The sequence below is a fragment of the Heterocephalus glaber genome, unplaced genomic scaffold (genome assembly GCF_053883595.1).
Source record: "Heterocephalus glaber isolate CG9 unplaced genomic scaffold, H.glaber_assembly_v1.0 deba00001141, whole genome shotgun sequence".
In the NCBI taxonomy this organism is placed as follows: Eukaryota; Metazoa; Chordata; class Mammalia; order Rodentia; family Bathyergidae; genus Heterocephalus; species Heterocephalus glaber.
In genome coordinates this window covers 851,168-878,776 of record NW_028258201.1, presented here as the reverse complement: position 1 = coordinate 878,776, position 27,609 = coordinate 851,168, and the positions used below count along the sequence as shown (strand labels likewise).

General features: G+C 51.4%; 3 protein-coding genes and 1 non-coding gene across 12 annotated transcripts; 3 read left to right on the top strand and 1 right to left on the bottom strand.

Moving 5' to 3' along the window:
• Positions 1-1,285: 1,285 nt before the first annotated feature.
• On the bottom strand, positions 1,286-12,160 carry Nfkbil1 (NFKB inhibitor like 1). 3 transcript variants are annotated; one of them, XM_013072860.3, is made up of 4 exons: positions 12,041-12,160; positions 9,072-9,348; positions 2,024-2,245; positions 1,286-1,912 (listed from the first exon to the last, which is right to left on the bottom strand). In XM_013072860.3, the coding sequence occupies exons 2-4, from the start codon at positions 9,334-9,336 to the stop codon at positions 1,362-1,364; spliced, it is 1,038 nt and encodes a 345-aa protein (XP_012928314.1). In that variant the 5' UTR covers positions 9,337-9,348; positions 12,041-12,160; the 3' UTR covers positions 1,286-1,361. The 3 variants fall into 3 exon arrangements, with proteins under 3 accessions (XP_012928314.1, XP_012928313.1, XP_004847076.1); XM_013072859.3 differs by lacking the exon at positions 12,041-12,160 and adding an exon at positions 9,721-9,910; XM_004847019.3 differs by lacking the exon at positions 12,041-12,160 and adding an exon at positions 9,721-9,910 and having other exon boundaries at positions 1,286-1,909.
• Positions 12,161-12,277: 117 nt separating this feature from the next.
• Atp6v1g2 (ATPase H+ transporting V1 subunit G2) lies at positions 12,278-14,889 on the top strand. Its single transcript, XM_004847026.4, has 3 exons — positions 12,278-12,539; positions 12,774-12,874; positions 13,646-14,889. The coding sequence occupies exons 1-3, from the start codon at positions 12,458-12,460 to the stop codon at positions 13,817-13,819; spliced, it is 357 nt and encodes a 118-aa protein (XP_004847083.1). The 5' UTR covers positions 12,278-12,457; the 3' UTR covers positions 13,820-14,889.
• Positions 14,890-16,864: 1,975 nt separating this feature from the next.
• On the top strand, positions 16,865-27,366 carry Ddx39b (DExD-box helicase 39B). 7 transcript variants are annotated; one of them, XM_021260122.2, is made up of 13 exons: positions 16,865-17,084; positions 17,161-17,354; positions 18,710-19,046; positions 19,955-20,082; positions 20,336-20,428; positions 22,874-23,057; positions 23,285-23,403; positions 25,231-25,362; positions 25,449-25,514; positions 26,299-26,408; positions 26,493-26,637; positions 26,731-26,878; positions 27,130-27,366. In XM_021260122.2, the coding sequence occupies exons 3-13, from the start codon at positions 18,836-18,838 to the stop codon at positions 27,144-27,146; spliced, it is 1,353 nt and encodes a 450-aa protein (XP_021115781.1). In that variant the 5' UTR covers positions 16,865-17,084; positions 17,161-17,354; positions 18,710-18,835; the 3' UTR covers positions 27,147-27,366. The 7 variants fall into 7 exon arrangements, with proteins under 7 accessions (XP_021115781.1, XP_087066565.1, XP_087066561.1 ...); XM_087210439.1 differs by lacking the exon at positions 25,449-25,514; XM_087210435.1 differs by lacking the exons at positions 16,865-17,084; positions 25,449-25,514 and adding an exon at positions 19,558-19,681 and having other exon boundaries at positions 17,248-17,354.
• On the top strand, positions 18,198-18,275 carry LOC147828309 (small nucleolar RNA SNORD83). The gene has a single exon (XR_015451031.1). It is a non-coding gene; the product is annotated as a small nucleolar RNA SNORD83 (small nucleolar RNA).
• Positions 27,367-27,609: the final 243 nt, after the last annotated feature.

Genomic DNA, 27,609 nt, shown 5'->3' with positions numbered 1-27,609 from the left:
TGCAGTGGTCTTATGTAACCCTTGCAGAAAGGGAAATGCTGCAGCTACAACCTATGGCCGGTCTCCTGGGTGGAGAAGCAACTGTGGACTCCAGTTTTCTGCTGCTCTCCTCCCAACCCCCACCCAGCTCAGGGACGTGCACCCGAACCCCCCCAACTCCAAGCCCAGGCTCTTTGCATGCCGCTTCCTAAATCTCTGGCCTGTGACAGGAACCGGACGCCTGGGCTGCTCAGCTGGTCTCTCCTCTGAATCACAGCAGCTTCCTCTCAGGTCTTTCTCACCAGACCAACCCCCTCAGCCGACATCAGCCGGGTCCTTGAGGCCTCGGGCCTCTTCCTGACTACAGCCGTCCGCTCGAGGGCCCGGGCCCACCCATGCCCCGGTGGCTTCCCTTTCCCGTCCCCCATCAGCTTCCACTCGCACCGCGGGGAATGCGTGGAGACCCGGGCTCAGGACCCGGCAGTTCCGCTCCGGAAGGTCTCCCCTGTGGACTCAGTCCTGCCCTTTCTCTCTCTGAGCCGGTTGTGCCCAGCGCGATGGCAGCAGGGCTCGGTCTACAGTTCGGAGCTGCTCGCTGAGTTTGAGCAGGGAGCGAGGCAGACGGGTCCCCCTTCTTTCCCACCAGATTCCAGGCCCTCTTTCTCCAGGCCTCACCCGCCAGGCCTGGAGAGGGGACGTCCGCGTGCAAAGGATGAAGCCCAGGCTGGGGATGGGGCAGGTGCACGGAGGCGGAGGCGTCGAGCAGCTCAAGGCAGAGGTGGGCGGAGGGAGCAGTGCCCCGGATCCGGCAGCCCGCGGGTGTGGGCCTCCCACCCTGGGCTTGCCCAAGAGCAGAGAGCCCGGGTTACATAACCGGGCCCTTTCCGCCTCCTTCCCCGCTCCTACTCTTAGCGCCTGAAGCTCCCCTCGCCCACAGGGCGCCCCCCTCGCCCACAGGGCGCCCCCCTCTGTCCCCTGTCCTCCCCCACCCTAGCTGCCCCCCGACTTGGCTCACTCGGTGACTCAGCAAAGGGAAAGCCCTGTGCTGGGGGTGCGAAGCGGGGAGGAGGATGTGGTCCGCCGGGGAGTGGGGTGGCAGGGAAACGGCTGTTCCCCTTTCGCCCCTGTTCGCACCTCTGGGGCGCGGCCTGCGGGGTGGGCAGGACCCGCGCCCACCCTGGTGAGGGTGCCCAGGGCTCCGGGCCCAGGCCCGGCCCGCCAGTGGCGCTGCGCGTTTCGGCGGCCGGGAAGTAGCCGTCTTGGGTGATGAAAGCATAGCAATGGAAAAAGGCAGCGGAGACGGAGACGGAGACGGAGCGGGCCTGGAAGCCGGTCTTATTAGGAGGCGCGGGGTGAGGCGCACAGGCCACCCCGCCCGCCCCTCACTTGAGGGCCTCGGCGTGGCGGTTCAGGGCCTGGGAAAGCGCGGTCACAGTCCCCATCACGCGGCCCAGCTCCCGGGTCTCAATCTGGCTCCGGAACCGCTGCAGGAAGCGGTCAGGGTGCCAGCGGACCTGCTGGACCCTCAGGTACCGCCTCAGGGCCCCCTGCTCCTCCGCCGGGGGCCCCCTGGCCACCAGCGCCGCCGCCATGGCCTCGGGGTCCCCTCCGCCCGGGCAGGGCCAGGGCACGTCCCCGAAGCGCCACAGGCCGCCCCGCGCCGCCCCGGCCGGCTCCGCCCCGCGGTCCCCGCGCGCCCCCTGGGCCCTCCCGGCGCGGCTGTCGCGCAGCTCCCGCTCCTTGGCCCTCGCCCGCTCTCGGAACAGCCGCTGCTCCTCCTCTCGCCGTCGCCGGCTGCGCGTGGCGGCCTCAGTGCGCGCCGGCCTGCAGGCTCCCGCCGCCCGCTGCTGCTTCAGGGCGTGCTCCCGCGCCAGGCGGTCCGACCAGGCCGAGAAGGACTCGGGCTCCTGGGCCTGGCGCGCGGCGTCGTCTGCTGGGGCGGTGGGAAGACGGGGCGTGAGGCGGGCCGCAGAGGAGCCCAGCGTGGGGCGCCGCGCCGGGCAGAGGAGCAGGGGCGCGGCCGCGCCGGCCACGGGGTCCTCACCTTCAAGCCGCCCGATGACCTCCTGCCACTCGTCCTCCAGTTCGCCCTGTAGCTTCTGCCTCCACTCCCGCTCCCTGGAAGCCTCATCGTCGTCCTCCTCTTCAGCAGAGTCCCAGGGGGGTCCCCAGCCCAGAATCTGCCCCGGGGTCTCCCCATCTTTGTTCTTTATTCCCATGGCGGAGGGACAGCGACTCAGCAGCGGCAGGAAGAAGTCTGTGTACGCTGTGGGAGGGAGAGCAGGGGCCGAGGTGAGCTGGGCCTCCACGTCCTGGCGCCAGGGCCGCCATCCTGAGTTCCCTGGTCTTCCCTGAGGAAGGGCGCCCAGCCACCCGGGAGGCCGAGGAGGGCCGTGAGTTCGAGGCCTGCCCGGGCAACTCCGTGAGACCTTGTCTCAAAGTAGGAAACAAAAAGGGCTGGGCAGGTAACTCAGTGGGAGGCCCTGGGCTCAGTCTGCAGCACCACAGAAGGGGGCTTCACATGGTACACAAAATGATCACCCGACAAGTGTTTACTGATGGTTTCTATGCATGAGGAGTGGAGTAGTTTAAAACCTGACTCATGTCCTCACCGACCATTTTAGTATTCCCTCAGTTCTGCAGTGCAAAATGACATTTTCTGGCCCTGTCTCCAGCCACCTAGGATGATGTCAAAATCCTGTTTTAGGGCCAGGGATTTAGCTCAGTGGTTTTGCCGCCTGCTGCGCAAGCGCAAGGACCCAAGTTCAATCCCCGGTACCAAAAAAAAAAAAATCCTGTTTTCCACTTCTGGGTTAAAAATATTGTCACTAACACCCCTTTTTGAGTTTTTCATCCAAGACTATACATCAGACTAGAAAAAGATCTGAATACTCTGTATTCATATACATATATAAGGATATTTTCTATCACTTTTTAATCCGCTGGGTAAGAGAAACATTTCCAGGGGAATTTCTGCCAGCCAGGCTTATATAGGATGATGGAGGTGGGGAGGGGTACAGAAGGTCAGCAATGAGTCTGTGGCCAGCAGCAGAGCAAGCTCTCTTCAGATGACTGCTCACTGAGGCAAGGCTGGAGGGCAAGCTAGAGGCCTCCCTCAGGAGCTGGGAGAAAACAGGAGAGGAACTGACCTTCTGGGTACCCTTCTGCCTGAACTCTGACCTCCTCTGAATGGTCCAGGGCGAGCTGAGGCCGCCCACTACCTCTTTCACCTGGGGGACGGAGGGAGGTGAGTGAGGCAGCCTCTCTTCCTGGGGATCTACTTTCTCTCCCGAGGGAGAGGAAACAGGCCGAAGTCATGAAACCTTTGGTTGGTGGTGTTGGAAAGTCCTGCTTACCTGGCAGTGGGATGGCACCGGGGAGGTGCTGACCTGTCACTGCCAGGAAGGCAGGAAGACAGAATGGGCCCAGCCCAGGCAATCAGGGCCCCACTCCACCCCCAAGATCATGGTGAGGTGACAGGGCACCAAGCCTCAGCACTGCAGCTGGGGCCTGTCTGTCACAAGCCCTCCAACTTGGCCCACCCAGCGAGCGCCCGCTTTATCCTCAACGGCTTGTGGCCAGTAGGGCTATGCAGGTGTGTGCGGGTGTTCAGCCTTGCATGGGAGGTCCCAAAGGCATAGATGGGTCAAAGGAATAAGGCTTCCACCTAGAAAAACATGGTAAGTGAAATATGGTACAGAACATTAAATGGCCACTAAAATTGATGTCTGTGTGTGAAAAATCTGACTGCAAAACTGTATATAAGATCTGATCATAGCAGTTTAAGTAGAAGAGATCAAGTCAGGTGTGGCCCTATGGTACCAGCTATTCAGGAATCTGAGGCAAGAGGATCACTTGAGCCCAGGAGTTCAGGACCTGTCTGAACGACACAGCAAAACCCCGTTTCAAGAACAAAAATCAAAAAAGAAAAAGAAAAAGGAAAAGACCAAATCCAGTGGTTGAACAAAAATAAACTGGAAAAACTCTAGTCTTTAGGTGGTGGGACTCTAGGTGGCTTTTTCATCTCAATTTTATTTAATTGATACTTTAACATGATAGTGATATGACTAAGTTGAAATTTTCTTTCCTTTTTAAGGAAAGAATAATTTCTAATATTAGCAGCTTTCTGTGGCCCATTCCAGTCATGTCTTGGTATACGTAAATGCACACATATGACAAATTTACTCAGATACGTGGTCATACTGCTACTGCACGTATTGTCTAGCAACTCACTTTTCGCATTTATATTTTTCCATGAGAATACACAGCCTACTTCATTCTTCACGCTGACTGTGTAGTGTTCCACCGTGTGGGCAAAACAAACAGCTCTCCCCACTCCTGACTGACAAATTTTGTTTCCAAACGCCTTCAGTTTCATACACACATCTTTGTGGACTTGTTACAGTATTTGTCTAGGGTAGATTTTCAGAGGTGGAATTTCTGAGTCAAAGAACATATACCAAAAAAACAAAAACCAAAAACCAAAAAGTAATCAAACCAGAACCAAAACCAAAAAAACAACCAAATCAACCATGGTGGCACTTTGAGACTTAGTGAGATCCTGGCTCAAAATAAAAAGTTTAAAAAAGGGGGGAAGGTTGAGATGTAGCTTAATGCAAAGGCCTTGGATTCAATACCTACACGAAAATAAATAAGTAAATAAATAAAGTTCTCCCTCTCTCTCTCTCTGTACTGGGGACTGAGCCCAGGGCCTTTGCATCGAGCTCCGTCCTGTCCTTTTGTTTTTTATTCTGTGACAGGGTCTTGCTCAATTGCCCAAACTGGGCTCAAACCTTCAATCCCTTCCCTCAGCCTCTGAATGCTGGGATTACAGGCATGCGCCACTATCACACCCAGCTCACATCACTTTGAAAACAGAAATAAAACCATCACAGACCTAGACTCAAGCAATCCTCTTGCCTCAGCCTCCTGCGTGGCTGGAAGTACAAGGCATCTGCTGCCACACCCTGCTCTGGAACTTACTTCTGCATCAGGTGTGAGGTAGGCCTCTTATTTTCTCGGGATGAGCAAAGTGTTCCATCATTTATTAAATTTTTCATCCCTCTCTAGTGTTTGATGTTGCTTTTTTGTTGTTGTTTTTGTGGTACCGGGGATTGAACTCGGGACCTTGCGCTTGCAAGGCAGGTGGCAGAACCACTGAGCTAGATCCCTGGCCCCCCTCTCTAGTATTTGAAATGCTACCATTATCATCAATTTACCAGTAAAGATCAACTTTTCCTAATGGTCATTAATATGTGATAATTCATACCAGGAAAAATAAAAATTAATTTTGTGGAAGTTTACTTTGTCTTAGTGATAGAAGTACTTCACTTCCGTAATCTATTCTAAAATCTGAGCTCTACTTTAGAGGGACAGACAGAATAACTGGTAAAAGGGACACCCCCCCCCCCCCACCTAGTGCCGGGGATTAACCTACAGCTCCAGCATGCTAGGCTACTGCTCCGCCACTCACTGAGCTACACCCTCAACTCCAAACACACTTAAAAAAATGTCAGTGTCGGAGCTGGGTGTGGCGGTGCAGGCCTGTAATTCCAGTACTCGGGAAGCTGAGGCAGGAGGATCACTGTGAGCTAAAGGCCAACCTGGATTACACAGCAAGACCCCGACTGAAAAAACCAAAATACAGGGCGGGGGATTTAGCTCAGTGGTTCTGCTGCCTGCCCTGCAAGTGTAAGGACCCGAGTTTGATCCCCGGTACAAAAATAAAGAAATAAATAAACCAAAATACAAACACACAAAAAGGCCAGTGTCATAGCCTGGCATGGTGGCACTGCCTGCAATCCCAGCTACTTAGAAAGCTGGTGTAAGAGGGTTTCTTCAGCCTAGGAGTTCAAGGCCAGGCTGGGCAACATAATGAGACTGTTTCTTTTAAAAGGCCAGTAGCAGAAGCTTATATTGAATGAAGACTGATGGAGGCTCAGCAGAGGAAAAGGCGAGAGTGGAGGGGTGGCCAGACAGGGCTTTGAAGGTGAGGGGGTCTGTGTTGGCCGGAAGGGGACATAACACCGAGCAAATCGAAAATCAGACAAGGAAGGGGCAGGTTTGTGAACGCTGTGCTTAGGGTCATGCAAGACAGCGCCTCGGAGCTGGAGTCACAGGTCTGTGAGCACGGCAGGACGCGGGGTAGGCAGTGGAACAGTGGCACCGGAACCGGATGCTTTGTCACTGTGAAAAACAGGGCACTGCCTACTTCTACCGAGTAATGGGTGGGAAACGCCTAGTGCTGTGTTGGCACAGAAAAGAAGAGCAGGGAAAGTTATGCCAGAAAAAAAGAGGAACAAAACAGAACAGGCTGGCTCTGGGTTTTATTCTTTTTACCAAGAGTATGAAAAAATGACCTCATTTCTCAATGCTGATTCTGGGTCTATGTAGAGAACAGTTATTGTCTGACCAAGGTGTGTTTACTCAGGGGTCTCTGAGAGCTAAGAACACTCATCAGGAGGTGATGGCTTCTAAAGAGAAGTCCCCAAAAGTCCAAAAGGTGGGGTCCCTCCACTAGTCTTACTGGGTGTGAAAACCCAGCCCGTCCTCTCTGGCACGACTGGTGCATCCTTCAGACCTAACCTGGGCGCAGGGGGAAACCTCTTGGCAGATATTCTGGGTCATTTCATTCAGGAAGGCTGTGGAGGGAGGCCCAGGAGGCTTCTCAACCCGGGAGTTAGGGGCCCCCTGGTGGTGGCCTAGCAGGGGCCAAGGTGAAGAAGGCCTGAGCAGACAGCAGGGCCGGGAGTGAAGAGGCCCCAGGGAAGGTCCCCTCTGAGATCTAAGGACCTCTCAGTGCCAGAGGACAAGTTCCTGAACCTGCTGGGCGCCCGGTCTTTCTCGGGGTGCTCTGCTCTGTCCCATCTTACATCGGCCAGCCAGTCAGATACCTGCACTCAGTAAACTTCTTTGTTTTTAGGTAAAAAAAAAAAAATCCAAATACACCAGCCCAGCTCACATATGCTGGACAGAATTAAAAGGAGATTTCTGACTATATCAGGAGGTTTTGGGAAGGCGGGGTGCCTGCATATACTGGGGGGATGGGGATGGGCAGACGGCAGATCAGACTGAGTTAGTGTTGTTCACCCCAACCTAAAGGTTTTGTTCTCATGTTCTTCCTCCACAAGGAAATCTCTACATAGGAAAGGGGTTTCACCGTTGAGTTTGATAAGAAGGGCTATACCTCTGCAGAGCCGCTTCCCTGCAATATCAACAGGTTCCATGTCTGTGTCCCTCAAGGCCAAAGGTTTTTCAGAACTCAAGAGTTTGTGGGGTTTGATTGAGTTGATCTATAAGTACCTACTGTAAAGATTAGGCCCCCAGGAGGGCCTGGGCAGCCCTAGTAAGCAAACTCACAAATGTTTCTGGTGTGAAATGTCTGAATATTGACCTCAGTAAGATAAAAACAAGTCATGGATAGTCTCATGTTAGTTTAGGTTAGGTTTTTGTCACCAAGTGAGTTTTGGTGGCAGACTGATGAAAACTGATTCTGACTTGTTTTAAGTTTCAGAACTGTGCATAAGGGAGTTTGGTCCTGTTGATCATGACAGGAATGACAATCAACAGGATCCACTGAGTGCTCAACGCGTCCAAGTGTTCTAATCATGTACTGTGTCAGGTGATCTCCAAACATACCTGTCAAAGCATGGGCACTTTGAACACGTGCAATTCTATGATGTGCAACATAAGACAATGGAGTCACAATCTAAACCAAGAGCACAGCTAAGCTAGCTAGCTACGCTGCCGGGGATACAATCTCTGTTCTATCCTCACACAGCCGTGTAACTCTAGCAAATGACTCAACTTCTCTGTGCCCAGTTCCTCACTGGGAAATGGGGTAAATGTCAGTGACTCTCCTCACAGAGTTGTTGGAAGGATTAGATGGGTTACCTGGTGAAAAGTGCCTGGCACACAGCAAATGTTGTTATTACTTTAGTCTTACACATGGGCTAACTAAGCCTCAGGAAAGTTCAACAACTTAATACACAGCTATTAGGTGTGGAGCTGGGATTTGAACTCAGGGAATCCTACTGCAGAGCCCACCTTCGATGATATGTGTTGTGCTATAGGCAAACAACCAATCAAGAAATAAAGTAGCTACTAATGTAGAGAGAGATGAAATTTAAAGACTAGTTGCTGTTTGGGGAACATTGGGCTCTTCAGACAATGCTATTTCAGTAATGTCAAAGTATCACAGGCAGCTAAGTTAGATAGAAACTAATATACTGTCAGAGAGGGTCTGGGCTCTCATGAGAGTGAGCACAAAAATAAAGACATCAGAATTGTGGCTGGAGGCGTATCTGAAGAAAGCCAGGCCTCAAGATAGAGATGCAATGGCCAGGCCCCACGCCTCCCTAAGGGATAAACAAAAGGCAACTTGAGAGTATGCTGTAATCAGCACCACGGGCTGCAAAGTCCAGATAGGCATCAGCTGCCCAGGTGGGTGACAGAGCATCCAGACCTGGCCCTTCCCAAAATGCTTTTGTTCTTTCCATGTATCCTTGCTCTGTGACTTGTTTCCCTGGATTGGATTAGCTCAGCAGCTACACTTGTAATCATTGGTTGACAGCAGTTTGATCCACGTTGTACCCACACTGTGACTTTGCTGTATAAATTACCTCTGATAAATCACCTCTGTATAAATTACCTCTGATGGTCTCATTTGGGAACCCCTCCTGAAAATCCAGGAGCTATTCTTCTCCCCTTATTTCCAATAAAACTCTCCTAATTTCTTCCTTTGGCTCACGACTTCGTTCCTTTACATCATGGGACCACGAACTTGGCACATTTGACATCTAACAGGTGGACAGTTACATTTCTGGGCTGGGGATTCAGCCCAGTGGCACCATGCTTGTCTCCCTGTCTCACAAGCACAAGGTCCTGAGTTCGATCCCCAGTACCAAACAAACAAACAAAAAAAGAAAGTTATATTTCTCCTGTATCAAAGGCACAAATGACAGCCACATGCCAACTGGTCAACTAACTCCCTAGATCCCACAGACCAAATAACTAGCCTATTTCTCAACCATTTTCATTTCAGATCTAATCAGCTGGCTGCTCATGACCTTGTTCCTCGCTGGCAAACTCACCGTCAGGGCCCTGGCGTGCAGCGGCGTGCAGAGCAGTGTCCCCATGGCGGTCCTGGTGGGCAGGGTCAGCCCCGAGACGAAGCAGCAGGCACAAGGCAGGGGCATCGTGGCGGGCACAGGCACGGTGCAGTGGTGGCGGCTGCCCAGCATCCACATCAAGGCCAGGGTGTCGCTGGAGGAGGGCCTGGGCCCGGACCAGGCGTCCAGAAGACAAGTAACGGCGGAAGCGACGCTCTCTGCGCTGGCGGCGGGAAGCAGAGGCCATGGAACTCTTGGGCTAGGGAAGGAAAAAGGAGACAGCATTCAGGCTTGGCTGGTCCCTCCCCTTCACCTCAGGCATTCTCTCCTCGTCCTCACAGTAGCCTTTCTCCAGCGAAAGATGAGGCCCATCCCAACGCGCCTCCTTTACCAGACGATAGGGTTGAAAACATTTTTGAATGGCTCTGGAGTCACAGATTTGTTAAGTGTAAATTTTGAGAAAAGGATTTACATAGTTGCTTTAAGGCTCAAGAGCCCAGGTAAATTTTTAATAATGGACTTTTGGGAAAAAAAGTAATAGGACCTGATGGAGAAGATTTTCAGCAGCAGAAATCTGAATTTTAAAAAGTCACAATTTCAAATAACGATCTAGAAATTGAATATAATGTACCCGGGAGACAGATGTAGAGGCTTCTCCCTCTGGGACCTGGGGGGAGGGGTTACTCATCAGACCTGCACCCCCGCCCCCCCAGTACCCCCACAGCCCTAGGCCCCAAGCCTGAGTTTAGACGCTCGGACGAGGGAGGTGGGGAGGGCGGAGACACTCCAGGCTGGCGGAAATGCGCAAACAGAGACGCAAATTTAGGGCGGAAATGAACTGTAGGCGCATGACAGGATGTTGTTCCGCCCCGACCGGTTGGTTTCTTGATTAGGCCTCCGGGAAGAAACCAAGGAATTTGAAATATAGGGTCCGCCTGAAATAGGAAGACGGGAGGAGAGGCAGGGGAGCAAAAGGGAGGGGAGAAAGGAGGGTTTTTTGTTTTTTATTTTGTGGTTTGTCCAGGTCTTTCCTAACTAAGAGGAGAGACGGGAAATGGTTCAGTGACATGCGGGTGAAGAGAAAGAGAAATCAGGGAGGTTAAAGACAGGATAAAAATCAGAATGAAAATGGAAAATCAAAACTTCAGCAAGGCCAAGAATAAGGAGAGATGAAAAAAAGGAAGAGCACAGAGAGGGAAGTGTAGTAAAAGAAACGCAGGGCAGGGCACGCAAGATGTATGAAGAGCTCTGAACTTGGGAAACATGTAGAATAAGAAGTAGATGGAAGAGAGGTAAAACAGAGGGAAGAATTAAGAGAAGCCTACTGTAGCAGGGTGTGGTGGCACACGCCTGTGATCCCAGCAATCAGGAGGCTGAGGCAGGAGGATTGCCACGAGTTTGAGGCCAGCCTGGGCTACATAATGAGTTTGAGGCCAACCTGAACTGCATAGCGAGACCAAGTCTCAAAAACAAATGAAAAAACAAAAAAAGAGAAGCCTAGTGTAAATTCCTACACCTTCTGAGTGCTGGAAGTTCAGAGGTGCTCCTGTCAGTAGCCAGGCCCTCACAGGGCTTACAGTCCGCTGTGGGCTGAGGCAGGGGTTTGTTAAAGCTGTCAAGAATACGGGGCTACTTTGAGAGATAACAAGTGAAGTTTAGGAGAGAGCAAAACTGATTACTGTGCTTGAATAAAAATATGTCCAACGTATCCAAATACAGGACTAGTTCCCTGTACCCAACAGAGGCATATTTGTCGATTTCTTATTTCTGTATAGAAGGGGATATGTACATGAACTACCAAAATACAGTGTGAAAGTCGGCCTAACAAATTATGCTGCAGCCATTGTACTGGCCTGCTGCTGGCCCACAAGCTTCTCAAGGGTTTGGCATGGACAAGATCATGAAGCCCAGGTGGAGGTGATTGGAGGTGGAATAACGTGGGAAGCACTGATGGTCAACCTGGCACCTTTGTCTGCTATTTGGATGCTGGCCTTGCCAGACGCACCACTGGCAGTAAAGTTTTTGGAGCCCTGAAGGGTGCTGTAGATGGAGGTTTGTCACTCCCTCCCAGTACCAGATGGTTCCCTGATTATGATTATTATTATTTTTTGGTGCCAGGGTTCGAACTTGGGACTTTGCGCTTTCGAGGCAGGCACTGGAACCACTGAGCTAAATCCCCGGCCCTCCTGATTATGATTCTGAAAGCAAGGAGATTGGTGCGGAAGTAATTAGAAGCACATCATGAGTCAAAACATCACAGATTATACGTGTTACTTAATGGAAAAAGATGAAGACACTTAAGGGAACAACTCTCAGTACAGAAAGAACAGTGTAGGGGGCCAGGGATTTAGCTCAGTGGTTCTGCCGCCTGCCTCGAAAGCACAAAGTCCCGAGTTCGATCCCTGGTACAAAAAATAAAAATCAAAACAAAAAAGCCCAGTGTAACTGCAGAGGAGATATATAAGAAAGCTCATTCTGCTGTGCGACAGAATCCAGTCTATGAAGAGAAGCTGAAGAAAGAAGTTAAACAGATGGGGGCCGGGGATTTAGCTCAGTGGTTCAGGCGCCTGCCGTGCAAGCGCAAGTTCCCGAGTTTGATCCCCGGTACCAAAAAAAAAAAAAAAGAACAAACCAAAATGTCCCTTGCCCAGAAGAAAGATTGAGCAGTTCAAGAGAAGGCAATCTTCCTCAGAGCTCTGCTGAGACTTAAAACAGCAGTTTTCTATGAAGACTTTTCAGATAAGAACCAATAAGGTTATTCATTAAGCAACGAGAGACATGCGGGACAGTGGGTAGTGAGACTTCTATAATTTCAGCATGGGAAGGCTGAGGCAAGGAGATCCTGTGTTTGGGGCCAAACTGGGCTACACAGTGAGATGCTGGAGAGAGGGCGCACCAGCCCAGCATCCTCTTCTCTCTTTTTAGCATGCATCGCATGATGACATTCTTACCTTTTCACCCCATTTCCACTGTGCCTACTATGCGACCACCAAACAAGGTCTTCTACCCAAATACTCCGGTCCGTGTCTCTGCCTCCATCCGCGGAGCTCGGTACCGGAAAGGTCCCTGCCTGCGGCGGTAGCTGGCCGCTTAGAGCCTGGTCTCTGCTGCCCCCATGCGGCCCTTTCGGGTACTGCCTGGGTGGGAGGTGGGCGAGGAGCCCCAGAATAAGAGGTAGGATCCGATTGGGGGAGACACCCGGGGCCGGAGGCTGAGGGAAGAAGAGGGGAGCGCTAAGACCCAGGAGTGGTGAAGGGCCGCAGCCTCGAGCTGGAGGAGGAGGAGGAGGAGGAGGAGAAACAGACGCGGGGTGGGAGCCGTCTGGTACCTTGGTCAGCTGCACAACATCATCGGCCCTAAGGACGGAAATGGCCAGCCAGTCCCAGGGCATCCAGCAGCTCTTGCAAGCTGAGAAGCGGGCAGCGGAGAAGGTGGCAGATGCCAGGAAGAGTAAGTCTCCTCTTTCCTCCTGCAGGAGCCTGGAAAGAAAACTGGGGCTGAGGTTAGCAAACAACTGGTCCTTAGTAAAACCCAAGAGGGAGAGGGCGGCAGCCTGGAGGCTGGTTAGGAGGGAAGAAATAGAGGGTGCTAGAATCCAGCGCCTGCTCTGCCGAGAGAGGCTGGATAACTTGCTGGAAGGGCCTGAGCTCTGCTGTCACCTACCCCCACCCCTCCTCCCTCCAGGGAAGGCCCGGAGGCTGAAGCAGGCAAAGGAGGAGGCGCAGATGGAAGTGGAGCAGTACCGCCGAGAGCGGGAGCAGGAGTTCCAGAGCAAGCAGCAGGCCGTGAGTTGCAGGAAGCTGGGAGGGACCCAGCTGGGTACGGGCTGGGGGTGCCCCACCTTGTGCGGTGTGTACAAGTGACTCAACAAGAAAATACAGTGGCAGAGGCCCAAGGGGGCCCCGGCAGGGACCGCAACATCGGCGAATCTTTGTGACAATGTGTAAGAAAGTCTGGGAGGGTTTTGAGAAAGGGTCTTGCTCTGCAGTTCAGGCTATCCTTGAGTTCACTGTGTGGCCCAGGCTGGCCTTGAACTCATGGCAGTCCTCCTGCCTGGGCATCAAGGACCACAGATGTACACCACCAGGCCCGGCTCAGGGAGGGTTTTTGTTTTGCTTGTTTTGGTTTTGAGACAGGGTCTCCCTGTGTAGTCCAGCCTGCCCTTGAACTTGCTTTTATAGCCCGGGCAGGGTGTAAGCTCGCAATCCCCCTGTTGCAGCTTCTCGAGTGCTGCTATTACAGGCATGTGTTTGGCAAGTCTGTGAATTTTGAAAGAGACACAGCTTGCGGGGCAAGGACAGAATTTTATGGTCATGGGGAATGAGACAGTGGGAATTTTACAGTCTGTTGTAGGGAAAGAGGTTGCCCGTCAGGTCTCAGAGGAAAGGGGATTATTGACCTCTTTGGTATCTGGATATTTCTGTGGGATGGAGATAGTTTCTAGAAAGGCTTTTCTTCGTGGTCTTGCTCAGGACGCTTTGCGCCCCAAGCCAGGACACTTCTTTCTCTGTTTCTGCGTTTCCCTTTTCTCCTTCACCTCTTTCCCCATCCTCTAGGCCATGGGCTCCCAGGGGAACTTGTCAGCGGAAGTGGAGCAGGCTACGTGGCGCCAGGTACAGGGCATGCAGAGCTCCCAGCAGAGGAACCGGGAGCGCGTCCTGGCCCAGCTTCTTGGCATGGTCTGCGATGTAAGGCCCCAGCTGCACCCCAACTACCGGATCACTGCCTAGGATCCAGTACAGTGTCTGACTCCTCATGCAAGTTTGCTCCCTTAAAGAAGTCTCCCTAGGGCTGGGGATTTAGCTCAGTGGTTTTGCCACCTGCTGTGCAAGCGCAAGGACCGGAGTTTGATCCCCGGTACCAAAAAAAAAAAAAAAGAAGTCTCCCAAACCTATATGACTTCCCTTGCCTGGCACGTACAAGGCCCTGCGTTCAGTTCTCAGTCCTGAAAAATTCATTTCCCAGCGTAATCTTTCTCTCGTTTCCATTCTGTAGAAATGCTAGGAAGCAGGATCTAATAGGCCCCTGTGAAATTTATAAATAGCCTGGTCACACTTGGATCTCTTTGTTCTTTAACCCTTACTGGGCCAAGTTACCCACACCTAACACTTCTGTAAACTTGTAGCATGGAGAAGTGGGGATGTGGAAAGGTCCTGACTTCAGAGTCTGGAAGATTCAGGTTTCTTTCCTAACCCTGCCACTCGCTGGCTGAGCAACTAGGGCAAGCTACCCAACTGGGAGCCTCAGTGTTCTCCGTTGTGAAACTGGAACAATGCCCACCTGGTGAGGCTGTGCAGTGGTTGGGAATTGTTCTGTAAGGAGCTTATCGTGGTTCCTGGGAGTAGTTGGGATTCAAGCAATGGGAAGCCCAGATATCATTACCACCCTCTGCCCACCTGCCAAAACCTAATTACTGGTGTTTCCTGATTTTTCTCAGAGGTGCTCCAGTTTTGTTCACTGTGTGACCCCAGTATTTCTCAGAAGAGTTCGTTCTTCCCACCTCTTTTGCCCAGAGACCTTATGACCCCTGGAAAGATGAAATGATGACCGCATGTGGTCCCTTTATTCCGGTTCCAGGCAGATATTGCACCTCTTACCTTCTCTTTTTCTCTCTTAAGCGGGCCTTTATTGGGTTTCCTTATTTTCTATCTCCCCTGAAAACCATCAGCTGCTCACTGGTCTCTGAATCTGAAGTGATGCTGTGTCCCCCATGCGCATGGCCTTCCTTTCTGTATTCTCAACACATTGCTTTCCCTGTGTAACAATAAAGAGCTGTCAATAAAATAATTGAGCAAATCAATCGGTGAGTCCAAGCATCCTCTTTTTGCCTCACCATTTCTCATTTTCACTCATTCTCGTGCTGGTGTTTTTTTTTTTTTTTGGTACCAGGGATTGAACTCGGGTCCTTGGGCTTGTGCAGCAGGTGACAAAACCACTGAGCTAAATCCCTGGCCTTCTCGTGCTGTTTATATATTCTCTAAACACCACAAAGGACTATCCTTCAAAATTCATTGGAGATCCAGCACCTGCCTTGCAAGCTCAAGGTTCTGAGTTCGATCCCCGGTACCAAATAAAGCAAAAACAAATTCATTGGAGAAAACAAAAGCAAATAACACCTTACTGTTTTTCTCAAGTGAGAAACGTGTGGTTGCTTGTTTGGGAACCTGAGGACTACTGTCTTAGTTACTTTTCTCATTCCTGAGACAAAATACCCAACACCCAAAGTTAAAGGAGGAAAGGTTTATTGTAGTTCAGTTTGTAGAGGTTTCAGTCCATAGTCGGCTGGCTCCAAGGCAGGGTGGCACAGGAGAGGGGCGTCACAGAGGAGAAACAGTTCACGGGAAAGCAGGGCAGGCAGAAGACAGCAAGCAGCAAGCACTGGCAGCAGACCTCTTTCTGTCCCTTATATTCCATCCAGGCTGTCTTTAGGGCAGGTAGCACTCACACACAGGGTGGGCATCTTTAATCCCACCATCCTACCATTAATTCCAGCATCACACACCCCAGATCAAGCCACCTCAAAAAAGCTTCACCTATGACCATATGAGGCTTGGAGGGGGGGAATCTAGATACAAGCTGATATAACTACAAATGGCAAAATTTTTTAAAATGCCAAACAAGCACTCTGCTCTGTTTTGTTTTGCTTTCTAGTACTTGAAGGTTGACATTATGTTCTCTTCCCTGTTATATAAACTGTGGGGACAAAGCTGTCCACTGCTTGTCCCTAGATCCTAGGATAGCGCTTAGCATAGGTTAGGCAGCCTATAAGTACTGTGGAATAACTTATGTGATATGTAGAGTTGGGAAAATTGTTCTTTTATGACTGCATCCTTGGGTCAGTTATTTCTCTTCACCACCAAAGACAGCTTGCTTTCGCAGAGACTTGAACCAAGAAGGTAATCCATAGTGTATTTATTAGCCAGATTCTCTAAGCAGGGAGGCAATACAGAATCAAAATGTTTTGTTGTTTTGTTTTTTTGCGGTACCAGGGATTGAACTCAGGGCCTGGCCCTTGCGAGGCAGGCGCGGTACCACTGAGCTAAATCCCCAGCCCCAGAATCAAGTGTTTACCCCCTGACTCACTTTACTAGTTGTATTGCTTTGGACATGTTATTTTACTTCTCCAAATCTATTTGCTTGTCTAAAAAATGGAAACAATGGTTAAATGATTAAGTGTGCTAACAGGGAAAGGCCAAATGCCTGTCAGGTTTAAGCAGCACATCCGACTTCTGTAGCATCTCAAAAGAGGGGGATGTCAAATGTTTCACTCAAGAAAAAAAAAACCCAGGGCCGAGGATTTGGCTCAGCGGTTCCACCATCCGCCTCACAAGCACAAGGACCCGAGTTCGATCCCTGGCACCGGAAAATCAATCAATCAATCAATCAATCAATCAATCAATCCAGGACTGTTGGAGCAGGGCTAAAGAACATGTGGCTCCAATTAACAGTATTTATGGAGGGCCGGGGATTTAGCTCAGTGGTTCCAGCTCTTGCTGCACAAGCGCACGGCCCCCAGTTCGATCCCCGGTACCAAAAAAACAACAACAACAACCCACAAAACAATATTTTTGAAAAGCTGTGCAATCTTCAAGCCTTATCACTTAGTTTTAACACTTGAGGCAGCATCTAGACGCTGTTTCCCACTCAGATTCACGTTCCTCATAGCCCATGCTCATCATCCTACGGGCCAACTTAATTTTGAGCAAATGCTGCTGGGCGGGACTCCTAAGCGAACCCCACTCCAGTTTCCAGGCACCTGCCTACTCCGATCTCTCAACTGGAGCCAGACGATTCTCTGTGCATGCCCAGCGGTCCTCAGGTCACCTTGACTACCGAGACGAGGCCCCCGTGGGAACTCGCTGGTTCTCTCTCCTAGCCTGTTTTTTGGCGCCCCCACGGAGGGGTGCCCAGAGAGGACACCTGCGGGGCAGAAACCTAAATGAAGAAGTGAGCGGAGTGGAAAAGAGAAGGACAAGAAACACATTATCACATAAGGTTTGTCACCTTTCTGTCTGTTGTTACTGGAAGTAGCGGAGGAGTTAGAGGTGGCTTTAAAATTTTTTTCTGACAGGCATTATCCAAAGGAAACCCCGGGGCGCGGGGACTACAGACTCGCCGAAGGACCGCTTTCGGGCAACCTGCGCTTGCGCCCTGGCAGGCGAGAAGGCGAGAGGCCGGGGGTAGAGCAAAGCCTGGAACCGGAAGTGAAGGCCGCTTCCCTCCTTCGTCGCTGTTGCTGCCGCCATACGCGTTTGCCCTGCTCAGGTAAGCTTTGGCCTTCTCTGCCATCCGCCTCCATCTGTGGTTCTCCTTGGTCATCCTGCCACATGGGTTCCTGATATCCCTTGCACAGGCCATAGTCTGGTCGCTGGGGTTTAGTTAGGTAGTTATTTTCATTGTTTTCATCCTTTTCTAGAGCAAAGAGTTCTGGGGGGGAAGCGAGGAAGAAAGGGGGACAAGACCAAGATGGTGGCATCAGCGCCATTGTGTTCCCTTTGCTCCCGGCTCTTTGAGTGGGTCACTCGTTTACCCGAGGCCCCAGCGGCGACGAGAGGCGGCGCTAGATGTCCTCGGGTCCTGGGTATTTGTGGAGGGCGGGGCTCCTCGCCGTCCCCGGGGTCCGCTCCAGGGCGCAGCTGGGGTGAGGAAGAGGAGCTGCCTGTGGGGCCAGCCGGACCTCGCTCACCCCGATTTACCCGCTCTTGCTGAAACTGTTTCTAGATGTTTCCGAGAGGTGTCATTGTTGCTCGAGAAGATAATTGTTATCACAGTGGGAGCCCAAGAGTAATGTGAGGCCACTTTTGTGAAGAGCTGGAACGGGGATACTTAGTGTAACTGTGCCTGCTTGTTACACTTTCTCTTCACTCTGACTCAGTTTTTATAGTATACTTTGTTACTAGTTTTTGCCGTGCTGAGCGCTGAATCTAGGCCCCCGCGCGTACCCGGCGAGCCTTGCACCGAGCCGTCCTCCCAGACCCCCTTTGTTTTTTGTTTTGCCACTGAGCCATTTCTTACTGCGGCTCCCTACTATGGATTGCACAGGATTTCTTAAGCTACGGAAGGCGGGTACTGAGGAGGGAGGTGGAGAGCTGTGGGAGGTGAGTGGCAGCCACATGATGCTTTCATTTTGAGGAGTGAGCGCTTTGCGCAGTGCTGACCTTAATCTATCACCCTTGACTGATGGCTGCTCTGTTAGGGACCAGCACTGAAGTGCCAGGGAAAGCACAGGAGCTTCCTTTGAGGCTGTTAAAGAACGTGGCATTTCCATTTTCACCTCTCCTAAGTCCTTGATCTTGTTCACACTTTCGTGATGTTCTTTTTTTCACTGTTGCTGTGTACAAATTAAGTGTTTTTACAGTGTCTTCACTGGTTTCTGGTTTCTGCTACTGTGAGCCAAAATCTTGCTGGGAAACCATGTCCTCTGAAGCCGCTTTCTACGTTTTTCTATTCCGTTTGCTTTTTATTTGTACGTTTTGTATCTCTTTGTAACTTTTCTTTCAGGTATCAAGGGCTTGTAGTTTAGGGAAAGTAGGAAGAGTGTGGGAATGGAAAAGTGATGAAAATCTGCTCATGACTGACATGTTCTGTTCTGTTCTGTTTGTTTTGTTTTGTTTTCCTAGCTCTTCTGTCAGAAGTGTTTTCCTTTTCCTTTGCTTTCCTCGAGCCCTTCCTCTTCCTCCTTGTTTCCATCTGTTCTGGGAGAGCTCTTCCAAGATCCCTCCCCTTCTCCCTCTGCCGGCCCAGTTATGGCAGAGAATGATGTGGACAATGAGCTCTTGGACTATGAAGATGACGAGGTGGAGACAGCGGCTGGGGCAGAGGGGGCTGAGGCCCCTGCCAAGAAGGATGTCAAGGGCTCCTATGTCTCCATCCACAGCTCTGGCTTCCGTGACTTTCTGCTCAAGCCAGAGTTGCTCCGCGCCATCGTTGACTGTGGCTTTGAGCATCCCTCAGAAGGTAAGTTTTCTGCTATGCAGGAGTACTCGTTAGGCTCTTCAGGGCATACACGAAAGAGATGGTTCTTCAGGTGGCAAAGATTTCTATTTAGAATAGAGTAGGACGTAAGTACCAAAAACTGTCTGAACAACAGAAGAGGCTTACGTAGTCTTGTCTTTCACGATGGCACAAAAGTGCTGGTGATCCAGAAACAACTTAGAAGACTGCTGTTGTGCCTGGCTTTTCTTCTTTTTATTTTATTTATTTATTTATTTATTTATTTTTGGTGCCAGAGATTGAACTTGGGTCCTTGCGCTTGTACAGCAGGCGGTGAAACCACTGAGCTAAATCCCCAGGCCTTTTCTTCTTTTTAACTTTGTCATTTTGGCTGTTAAGTTTCCATTAAGGCCCTAGTCAAGCCTTTAGTTTCCCTCTTTTGGGCCAGGCCAGCTCTGGTCTCTGGAAACCTTTTTGACTGGTCTGAAGACGGCTGGCTTTTGGGTCAGGTACCAAGTGCTTCATTTTGTTCAAGGTTGCAGGGTTACGTGACCCAAAGCATGGCAACCTAAGTAGGAGAGATGGCCTGTGGCAGGCATTCAGATATCATGGATTGTTACAGTTTAAGAAAAATAAGGACAGAGCCAGGAGCACTGCAGGTGAGCTGCTGGGAGGTGCAGGAGGGCCGTTAGCAGCGCTGGGGAGGACGGACCTTGAGGAAGTGAGAGCACGAAGGAGCTAGGAGGGTTTGATCGTGGGATTAACGTGGTTAGGGGAGAGAGAGGAACAAAGGGCCTGAAAGTTTGCAAGAGCCAGGTGAATACTTGGAGACCTGAGTGGGAAGAAATGGGTGTGGTATGGTGAGAAAGGTGAAGTTATCTGGAGATAGGTCTTAACTTTCTGCTTGCTTGCTGCTTGCTTCTTTCTTACAGTCCAGCATGAGTGCATCCCTCAGGCCATTCTAGGAATGGACGTCCTGTGTCAGGCCAAATCAGGCATGGGAAAGACAGCAGTGTTTGTCTTGGCCACACTGCAGCAGCTGGAGCCAGTTACCGGACAGGTATGTTTGAGGAGAGTCGGGAGGGTGTTTTGGGTAGGACCATATGGGAAGGGTTTTAGAGTTCCGAGTGCTTAACTGCTCGCTCAGGTGACTAGTGTCACCCTCGACAGCTAGGAGGAACATACTGTATTAAGCACTCAGCTGAAGGCATTTATGATCTGCCTGGTATGCTTTTGGGGCAATCACTTCCCTAGAGGGAGCAACGAAGGTGTGTACTTTCTGTGTGATTATCTCCACCTGCTTTCCTCCCAAGGTTTCTGTGCTGGTGATGTGTCACACCAGGGAGTTGGCTTTTCAGATCAGCAAGGAGTATGAGCGCTTCTCCAAATACATGCCCAATGTCAAGGTGAGCCAGGCTGAAGGAACTGAGAGAGGGAGGGTGTGGGGAGTTGCAGGGCCCGGGAACTTCATGTTAAACACTTGTGTGAGCACCTCAGCACACATGTAACTCACAGTAGGTCCTGCAGACTTAGTGTGTGGCAGAGATTGTATTGAAATGTAGGGCTCTTTTGGTTTACGATCTCAGATGCTAGCTATAGTTTAATTTTGGAAAAGCTTAGTTTGCCTTGGCTTCACACAGTGTAAACACACCTGTGTTTCATGAGACTATGTGATGGGGCTCTGCTGATCCTTAGTAGACCACTCTTTTACTGCTTTTCTTTTTTTTTTTTTGGTACTGGGGATCAAACCCAGGACCTTTCGTTTTCGAGGCAGGCACGGTGCCACTGAGCTAAATCCCCAGCCCTGTTACTGCTTCTCTACACTGACTGAAGCAGAGTTTTGAGAGTTTTGGGGTGTGGAGCAAGAGAAAGCTGGAAGCTCCGAAACAGCTCCAGTGTGGTGCTTGGCTTTGAGAGTTGTTTAAAAGGGTGGGAAATAGAAAGCCACCTGGGGGCTGCCACAGAGTTGGTTTGCTTTATATAATCTTGGTATTCTTTTTTTTTTGGTACCAGGGATCCAACTTGGGATCTTGTGCTTTCGAGGCAGGCGCCAGAACCACTGAGCTAAATCCCCGGCCCTAACCTTGGTATTCTTGGTGTGGGTCCCATACCAGTAGGTTCAGCATCATTTGGGAACTTGATGGAAACAGGTTGTGTGGGTCCTGTCCCAGGTCCATGAGTATGGAAACACATAACATAGTAATCCTACACCACTGGAGGTGATAGGCACTGATTTAGGGTTTCCTGTCATCCTGGCTACCGTGAAGAACAGCACTTTTGTTCAAATCATTACAAGTTTTCTATCTATTATTACTTTAAAGGAGCTAGGAACGTTTGAGTCATAGACCTAAACCAAAAATTTCTTAAAAGTCAAAATAGTAGTCATACCTGTTCGTAAGTAACTTACAGTGTCCTACAGTGAAAACATGTGTGTCTCCCCCGCTCCCCACCCTGTTTCACAGAAGGCAATCCCCTAACACGCCCCGCCCCCCAGTTAATGGTGCTGGGGTTTGAACTCTGGCCTTGCACATGCTAGCTGCACTCCCTGTCCTAGGCACTGTTTTTTAATTTGTCAGCTTACAGTACTTTCTGACTTCATGAAACATTAGTTTACACTCTTCTGATATTTTGAAAACTGTGTTAATTCTTTAAATGTGACCTGAAGGCCAAATGTATCTCAAATTGCCAGTCTGTAGATGTAATTTCTATCCTTGCACCAAGCAGTCTTAATCTGTGGGTTGATTCTAAGAGCTGAAAACCAGGAAACCATTTACATTGCTGTGCCTAAGGAGGTGTTTATTGTTGAGTTCATTAGTGAGCAAGGGCTGCGGTCCCCCTCTCCAGGCCCAGTTCAGTCACTGTCATCCCCCTCAGGAGACTTAGTGTCATGATCAAATGGGACTGGGTGCATCTGAGCAGGTAGCTGTAGTCCCAGCCACATGGGAGGCTGAAGCAGGAGATCGCTTGAGCCTAGGAGTTCAAGGCCACCTTGAGAAACATAGATTCTGTTGGGAAAAAAAAAACAAAACCAAAAACAAATATAGAATTCTCATTACTTAACTCATTCCTGCTCAAAATTCCTGACTGGTTGGAGACTGGGCCAGTTCTGCAGAATTCCCATTCTGGATCTGTGTGGTTACTCCCTTAGTGTTTGGCTTGCTCTTCCTCCTAGTATTTCTTATGGGCTGAAGTTTACATTTGAAAGCTTAACTGGTTGAAGTTAAATGTTTTTTGGCAACAATCCTTCGTAGATGATGCTGAACCTCCTAGTTTGCTGCAATTAGGGTCTTGGGCCAGGGATTTAGCTCAGTGGTGTCGCCGCCTGCCTTGTAAGCGCAAGGACCCGATCCCTGGTACCAAAAAAAAAAAAAAAAAAAATTAGGGTCTTGATGGTCCAATCCCTTCGCTGTTTTCCCCTTGAAACTGGAAAGCAGTTTCTGGTGGTGTTTGTCACAGTATTAAGGCTCAAGTCTTTTTTTTTTGGTACCGAGGAACGAACTCAGGACCTTGCACTTTTAAGGCAGGCAGTAGAACCACTGCACTAAATCCCCGGCTTGCTGATCTTACTCTTACAATGAAACCTGGCTGTAAGAGTCGGGAAAGACTGGTTAGGGTAAGACATGAGAACTTCATGCTGGTCCTGACTGCTTCCACTGGCTGTGTGACTGGGAAAATCACTTTTGTTTGTTGCCTCAGTATTTGGGCCTGTGTGAGAATTGTCGATGAGGTGATCGTTGACGTCTTCATTCGTTCTGAAGTGCTCCGACAGTTGATTAGCAGAATCATCCTGAAGGAACAGGAGCCGGAGGTGGGGATTTTCTTTCCTTGTGAGACTCTTCCCTGGCCTGCAGGTCGCGGTGTTTTTTGGTGGTCTGTCTATCAAGAAGGACGAGGAGGTGCTGAAGAAGAACTGCCCGCACATCGTCGTGGGGACTCCTGGCCGCATTCTCGCCCTGGCTCGAAATAAGAGCCTCAACCTCAAACATATTAAACACTTCATCCTGGATGAGTGCGACAAGATGCTTGAACAGCTCGGTGAGTGGTGGGCTGGGGAGCGGCCTGGCGGCGCCCCAGGATGCTGGCTGTGCAGGAGCACTTCTGCGCTGGGACGCCTCGTATCTGTCGCCCATGGCTGACGGCCCAGAGCCCCCAAGACCTGCTTTTCCTCTCTTTTTGCTTGTACTTGGGACTGAACCCAGGGCCCCTGATCTTTGATTATCACAGTGTTGATTTTCTTTTGTAATTTCCTGTTCTTCTGGCAGACATGCGTCGGGATGTCCAGGAAATTTTTCGCATGACCCCCCATGAGAAGCAGGTCATGATGTTCAGTGCCACCTTGGGCAAAGAGATTCGTCCAGTCTGCCGCAAGTTCATGCAAGATGTAAATACCCTTCTACCTTCTCTCCCTCCACTCCCCGCCCACAGCCTCCTCCCCCTCCTCGCCCTCTTCCTCCAGACTCCCTTGTCCTTCGAACACCAAGAAGGGGGCCTGTGCCCGTCAGGAGCGATGACTCCCTGAAGAGACAAGAGGCAGAGACAGCTAGCGCCAGGGTCCGTGCGCAGCTAGGGAAACTCCGGAAGACTTGGTCGGGTTAACGTGAGAGCCGGTAGTGTTCGCCTTTTAAATCCCAGCATTTTGAACCTCTTCTCCCTTTGGGGGAGGGCAGATTTCCTGCCCTGCCACCCACCCGTCATCTGCGCAGCCCCTCGCAGCCACGCATCCTCGAGGTGGCGTCGCGTGTACCTCCCTGGGCAGGAGAGCAGAGAGGGACAGACAGACGCAGGGCATGTCCGAAAGAAGACGACCCAGCTCCGATTGCGCCCTCCCACTGCAGGGGCGGGGGCCTCTGGCACCTCGGTCCCCTTCCCCTCCACCTTCCCGCCCACACCTCCTGCACCCGTCGGAGCCTTGGCTGATGAGAGCTGGCGGCAGAGAAGCGGCGCGCGACGAGGGATGCGGACGGCGCTGACAGTGGATGGTGGCAGCGGAGGCCGCAGGAGCCCTGACCAGGAAGCCGAGGACCAAACCAGCCTCTTTTTCTGTTCCCGGTTTTTCCTGAACCTTGTGCTGCGCCCGTGTCTCCCATATGTGTTGGGGGAGGGCTGTCCTAAATGGGGTGGTGGATTTTTTTCTTCTTTAAAAAAGTCATTTTTAAATACTGAGTGGAGAGGGACTAGGCCAGGTAATGTGGAGCAGAACCACATGGAGTTAGGGTAGGGGCTGGGTGGAGCCGTGAGCAGCGGGCTGTGTCCCTCCCCTGCCGACTCCTTCCCTGGGGTGACAGAGTTCTCACCACCTCTGCTTAGGGCCAGAGTTCGATTTGAACTGCGTTTTGGAAAGCCTGGCTGGCTAGTCTGCCTTCCGTGGGCATCTACTTTTCTCCTGTGACACTTACTTCCTGTCTCAGTCCCCCGAGATGGTCCAAAGAGGCCTAGGGAAGTCGGGCTTTGGAGTTGTCTTGTGTCAGTTCCTGGCCTTTTATCCCCCACTCCCACCCTTCAAGGGTGAGTTTTATTTTTAATGGATGCATACGTGCTGCTGTGTTTGCTTTTTGGCACCAGTTACTGTTACTTCTAGGTAAACCTGTAAATGGTTTTACCCTTAGAGACCAGTGTCATCCACACTATTTGCTTGTGCTCTGAGAGCAAGCTGTTACTGATCTCGAGCAATTTTACTTCTCCTAAAAGGCATTTTGACTACAGCCACTGTAGCATTCTGACCTTGAAGACATCCACTTTCAAATGTGCGTTTGGCTGTGTAGTTGAGATGAAATGGAGCATTCCTGGCTCTCCCATGCTCTCGAAGCTGGCTTTGATGGAGGTTTTCTGACCCACGTCCCTGTTTCCCATCGCCCTAGGGTGCTGGGTTGTGGCCTCCCCTTTGTGCATCCTCCCGTTGTTTTCCTTCCTCCACTGCCTCTGTTGAGGTACTGGCCTCTTGGCATTGGGTGGTTTCACTGCCCCGTTATTTTGTGAAGTTCTTTCCCATGAGTTTTCAGTTGGGCAGTCTTAAAACTCAACTCACGGGAAGAACATGAGACCTGATGTGAAGGAGACCACAGTCAAATGGGTATTTTTGGTGGTGGTGGGGTTTTCAGTCTCTCCTCCCCATCCCCTGTGGGGTGTATTGGAGATCAGCTTCCTCCGCCCCCCCAGGTTTAACCCCCCCACTCTGCCCCTCCCATCCCCCACCCCTCCTCCCCCTCAGCCAATGGAGATCTTCGTGGACGATGAGACGAAGTTGACGCTGCACGGGTTGCAGCAGTACTACGTGAAACTGAAGGACAATGAGAAGAACCGGAAGCTCTTTGACCTTCTGGATGTCCTTGAGTTCAACCAGGTCAGTTGTTCCAGGTCCAGTAGGGTGGTGAGCCTTGGACACCTCCAGCTGTAGCAGCAGCCTGCGATTGAGTAATCTTTATTTAGGGAGCCACATATCAGTTGTGTGTTTTTTGGTGCTGGGGATCAGACCTACAGCCTTGTGAATACCAGGCAAGTCCTCTAAAACTGACTGCATTCCCCCTCGGGAGAAATCCCCTTTGTGAGGGGTGGTGTGGAGGCGGAGCCCAGAGCCTTCACGCCAGGCTGCATCCCCAGATCTTTTGGGTTTTACTCGGGCTGGTCTTGAACTTGGGACTCACTTGCCTCAGCCTCCCAGGGTGCTGGGATTACCGCTGTGGGCCACCAGCTGGCTGAGAAATTCTCTTAAATGAGAACATTTATTGGGAACTGAGCATGAGCAGGATGGAAGATGCTGAAATGGATAGACAGTGAAGGGCTCAAGTAAAATAGACCTCAAAAAGTCAAACCCTTGAAAGGTCTTAGCCGGCGTGTAAAAAGCTGTTTCGGTCACTTAGGGCTCTTAGTCTGTGCATTCCTTATCGGAGAAAACGTCCCATCAGTCTCCCTGCTGTGCGGTCTGTTTGCCCTAAGACTGCTTCTGGAGTGGGAGCTAGGGTCCTCAGGGTGAGCGCTGCGGGAAGGAAGAGCAGCCGCCGTCTCGGCAGCCCTGCGTTCTCGTGCTGACGAGTCCATGGGTAGCCCCACCCTTGTCTCCTAGCGTGTCTGGCGATCGCTTACCACTCTGCACGCCGCCTCAGGCCCGCCTGCTAAGGAGAATCAGCCGAGAGAAGGGCTAAGTTATCTAGAGCAGAAGAGGAGTGCGTGACGGAGAATGAGGGACTAAGACCCTTTAGAAGAATAAAACTCCTGACAGCTTCACTGGTAACTTCTCTCTTCCATCACGGACCCGCGCCCGCTCACCACGCCCTCGCAGGTGGTGATCTTTGTGAAGTCCGTGCAGCGGTGCATCGCCCTGGCCCAGCTCCTGGTGGAGCAGAACTTCCCCGCCATCGCCATCCACCGTGGGATGCCCCAGGAAGAGAGGTGTGGGGCGGGGAGTGCGGTTCCGGCGTGGGTGAGGAGCCAGGCAGGCACTCAACCATTTTTCTCATTTCCTTTCTCATAAAGGCTTTCTCGGTATCAGCAGTTTAAAGATTTTCAGCGACGAATTCTTGTGGCTACCAACCTGTTCGGCCGCGGCATGGACATCGAGCGGGTGAACATCGCCTTTAACTATGACATGCCCGAGGACTCCGACACCTACCTGCATCGGGTGAGCCCCGGCCACCCGTCAGTTCCCTGTGTCCTGTCCTCTGGGTGGCTTCCTCTCCTGGGTCCTTCAGTGTGACCCTGTGTCTCCTTCCAGGTGGCCAGAGCAGGCCGGTTTGGCACCAAGGGCTTGGCTATCACGTTTGTGTCGGATGAGAATGATGCCAAGATACTGAACGATGTGCAGGACCGCTTTGAGGTCAATATCAGTGAGCTGCCTGACGAGATAGACATCTCCTCCTACAGTGAGTAGCCGCTCCCCTGCTCAGTCTCCTCATCGTGATGTTTGTCCTGGGTCCCCTGCGCAGGGCGTGGGCGCTCCTGGTCCTAGGGGCCATGTGGGGACCTTCCTTCCTTCTCTTGTCACATGATTTCTCTCTCCACTCCCGAGCCCGTCTCTGAATCCACACAGCACGCAGGTGTCACAGGAACATACCTGTCTCTCCGGAGTTGGGCCTTCCTGTGCTCTGTCGTCACAGTTGTGTTTTCTCTCCAGTTGAACAGACGCGGTAGAGGACGCCCGTCCTAGAATGTGACAGTCTCTGCAGGAGGGGACACTGGGCGTGGGGGTGAAGGAGACGCTGCTGCCACCTGCCCCGGCAGCCCCGACCCGGTCCGAGGCTTGCTCCTTTTGCATCACCACCACTCCTAAACTCCGTTCCTGATTTATCAGCATTTTTTTTTTTTAACAAAACTAAAAATGAAACACAGACGTGTCTGTGGTATCCGTCAAGTGGTCCGTCCTTTATTGTGTGTTTGGTCAGGTGGCTGTGGGCTTGAACCAGGGTAAAATGCAGGGCCGCGTTCCCTGCTGTGGGTCGGCGTCAGAGGGTGTGGACTAAGCTCCTGCTCCTGTTCCTGGCTTTTCCTGTCTTCTCAGTGGCCTGGGCGGGACAGGAGAGGCCAGGCTGTTGCTGGAAGGGCTGGTGGGCAGGGCCCGGGGGCAGCTCAGGCGACTCCTCCTGGGCTCTCAGTG

What these genes read in the sequence shown, in the direction of transcription:
- Nfkbil1 (XM_013072859.3), bottom strand. Translation starts at nt 9,777, where the DNA reads ATGAGTAACCCCTCCCCCCAGGTCCCAGAGGGAGAAGCCTCTACATCT. An exon ending in TGCACGCCAGGGCCCTGACG is followed by an intron (nt 2,246 to 9,071) that starts GTGAGTTTGCCA and finishes TCCCTCCCACAG; the next exon opens with CGTACACAGACTTCTTCCTG. An exon ending in GGTCATCGGGCGGCTTGAAG is followed by an intron (nt 1,913 to 2,023) that starts GTGAGGACCCCG and finishes CCACCGCCCCAG; the next exon opens with CAGACGACGCCGCGCGCCAG.
- Atp6v1g2 (XM_004847026.4), top strand. Translation starts at nt 12,458, where the DNA reads ATGGCCAGCCAGTCCCAGGGCATCCAGCAGCTCTTGCAAGCTGAGAAG. An exon ending in GGTGGCAGATGCCAGGAAGA is followed by an intron (nt 12,540 to 12,773) that starts GTAAGTCTCCTC and finishes TCCTCCCTCCAG; the next exon opens with GGAAGGCCCGGAGGCTGAAG. An exon ending in TCCAGAGCAAGCAGCAGGCC is followed by an intron (nt 12,875 to 13,645) that starts GTGAGTTGCAGG and finishes CCCATCCTCTAG; the next exon opens with GCCATGGGCTCCCAGGGGAA.
- Ddx39b (XM_087210436.1), top strand. Translation starts at nt 18,119, where the DNA reads ATGGATTGCACAGGATTTCTTAAGCTACGGAAGGCGGGTACTGAGGAG. An exon ending in GAGGTGGAGAGCTGTGGGAG is followed by an intron (nt 18,188 to 18,709) that starts GTGAGTGGCAGC and finishes TTGTTTTCCTAG; the next exon opens with CTCTTCTGTCAGAAGTGTTT. An exon ending in GCCGCAAGTTCATGCAAGAT is followed by an intron (nt 23,404 to 25,230) that starts GTAAATACCCTT and finishes CCTCCCCCTCAG; the next exon opens with CCAATGGAGATCTTCGTGGA.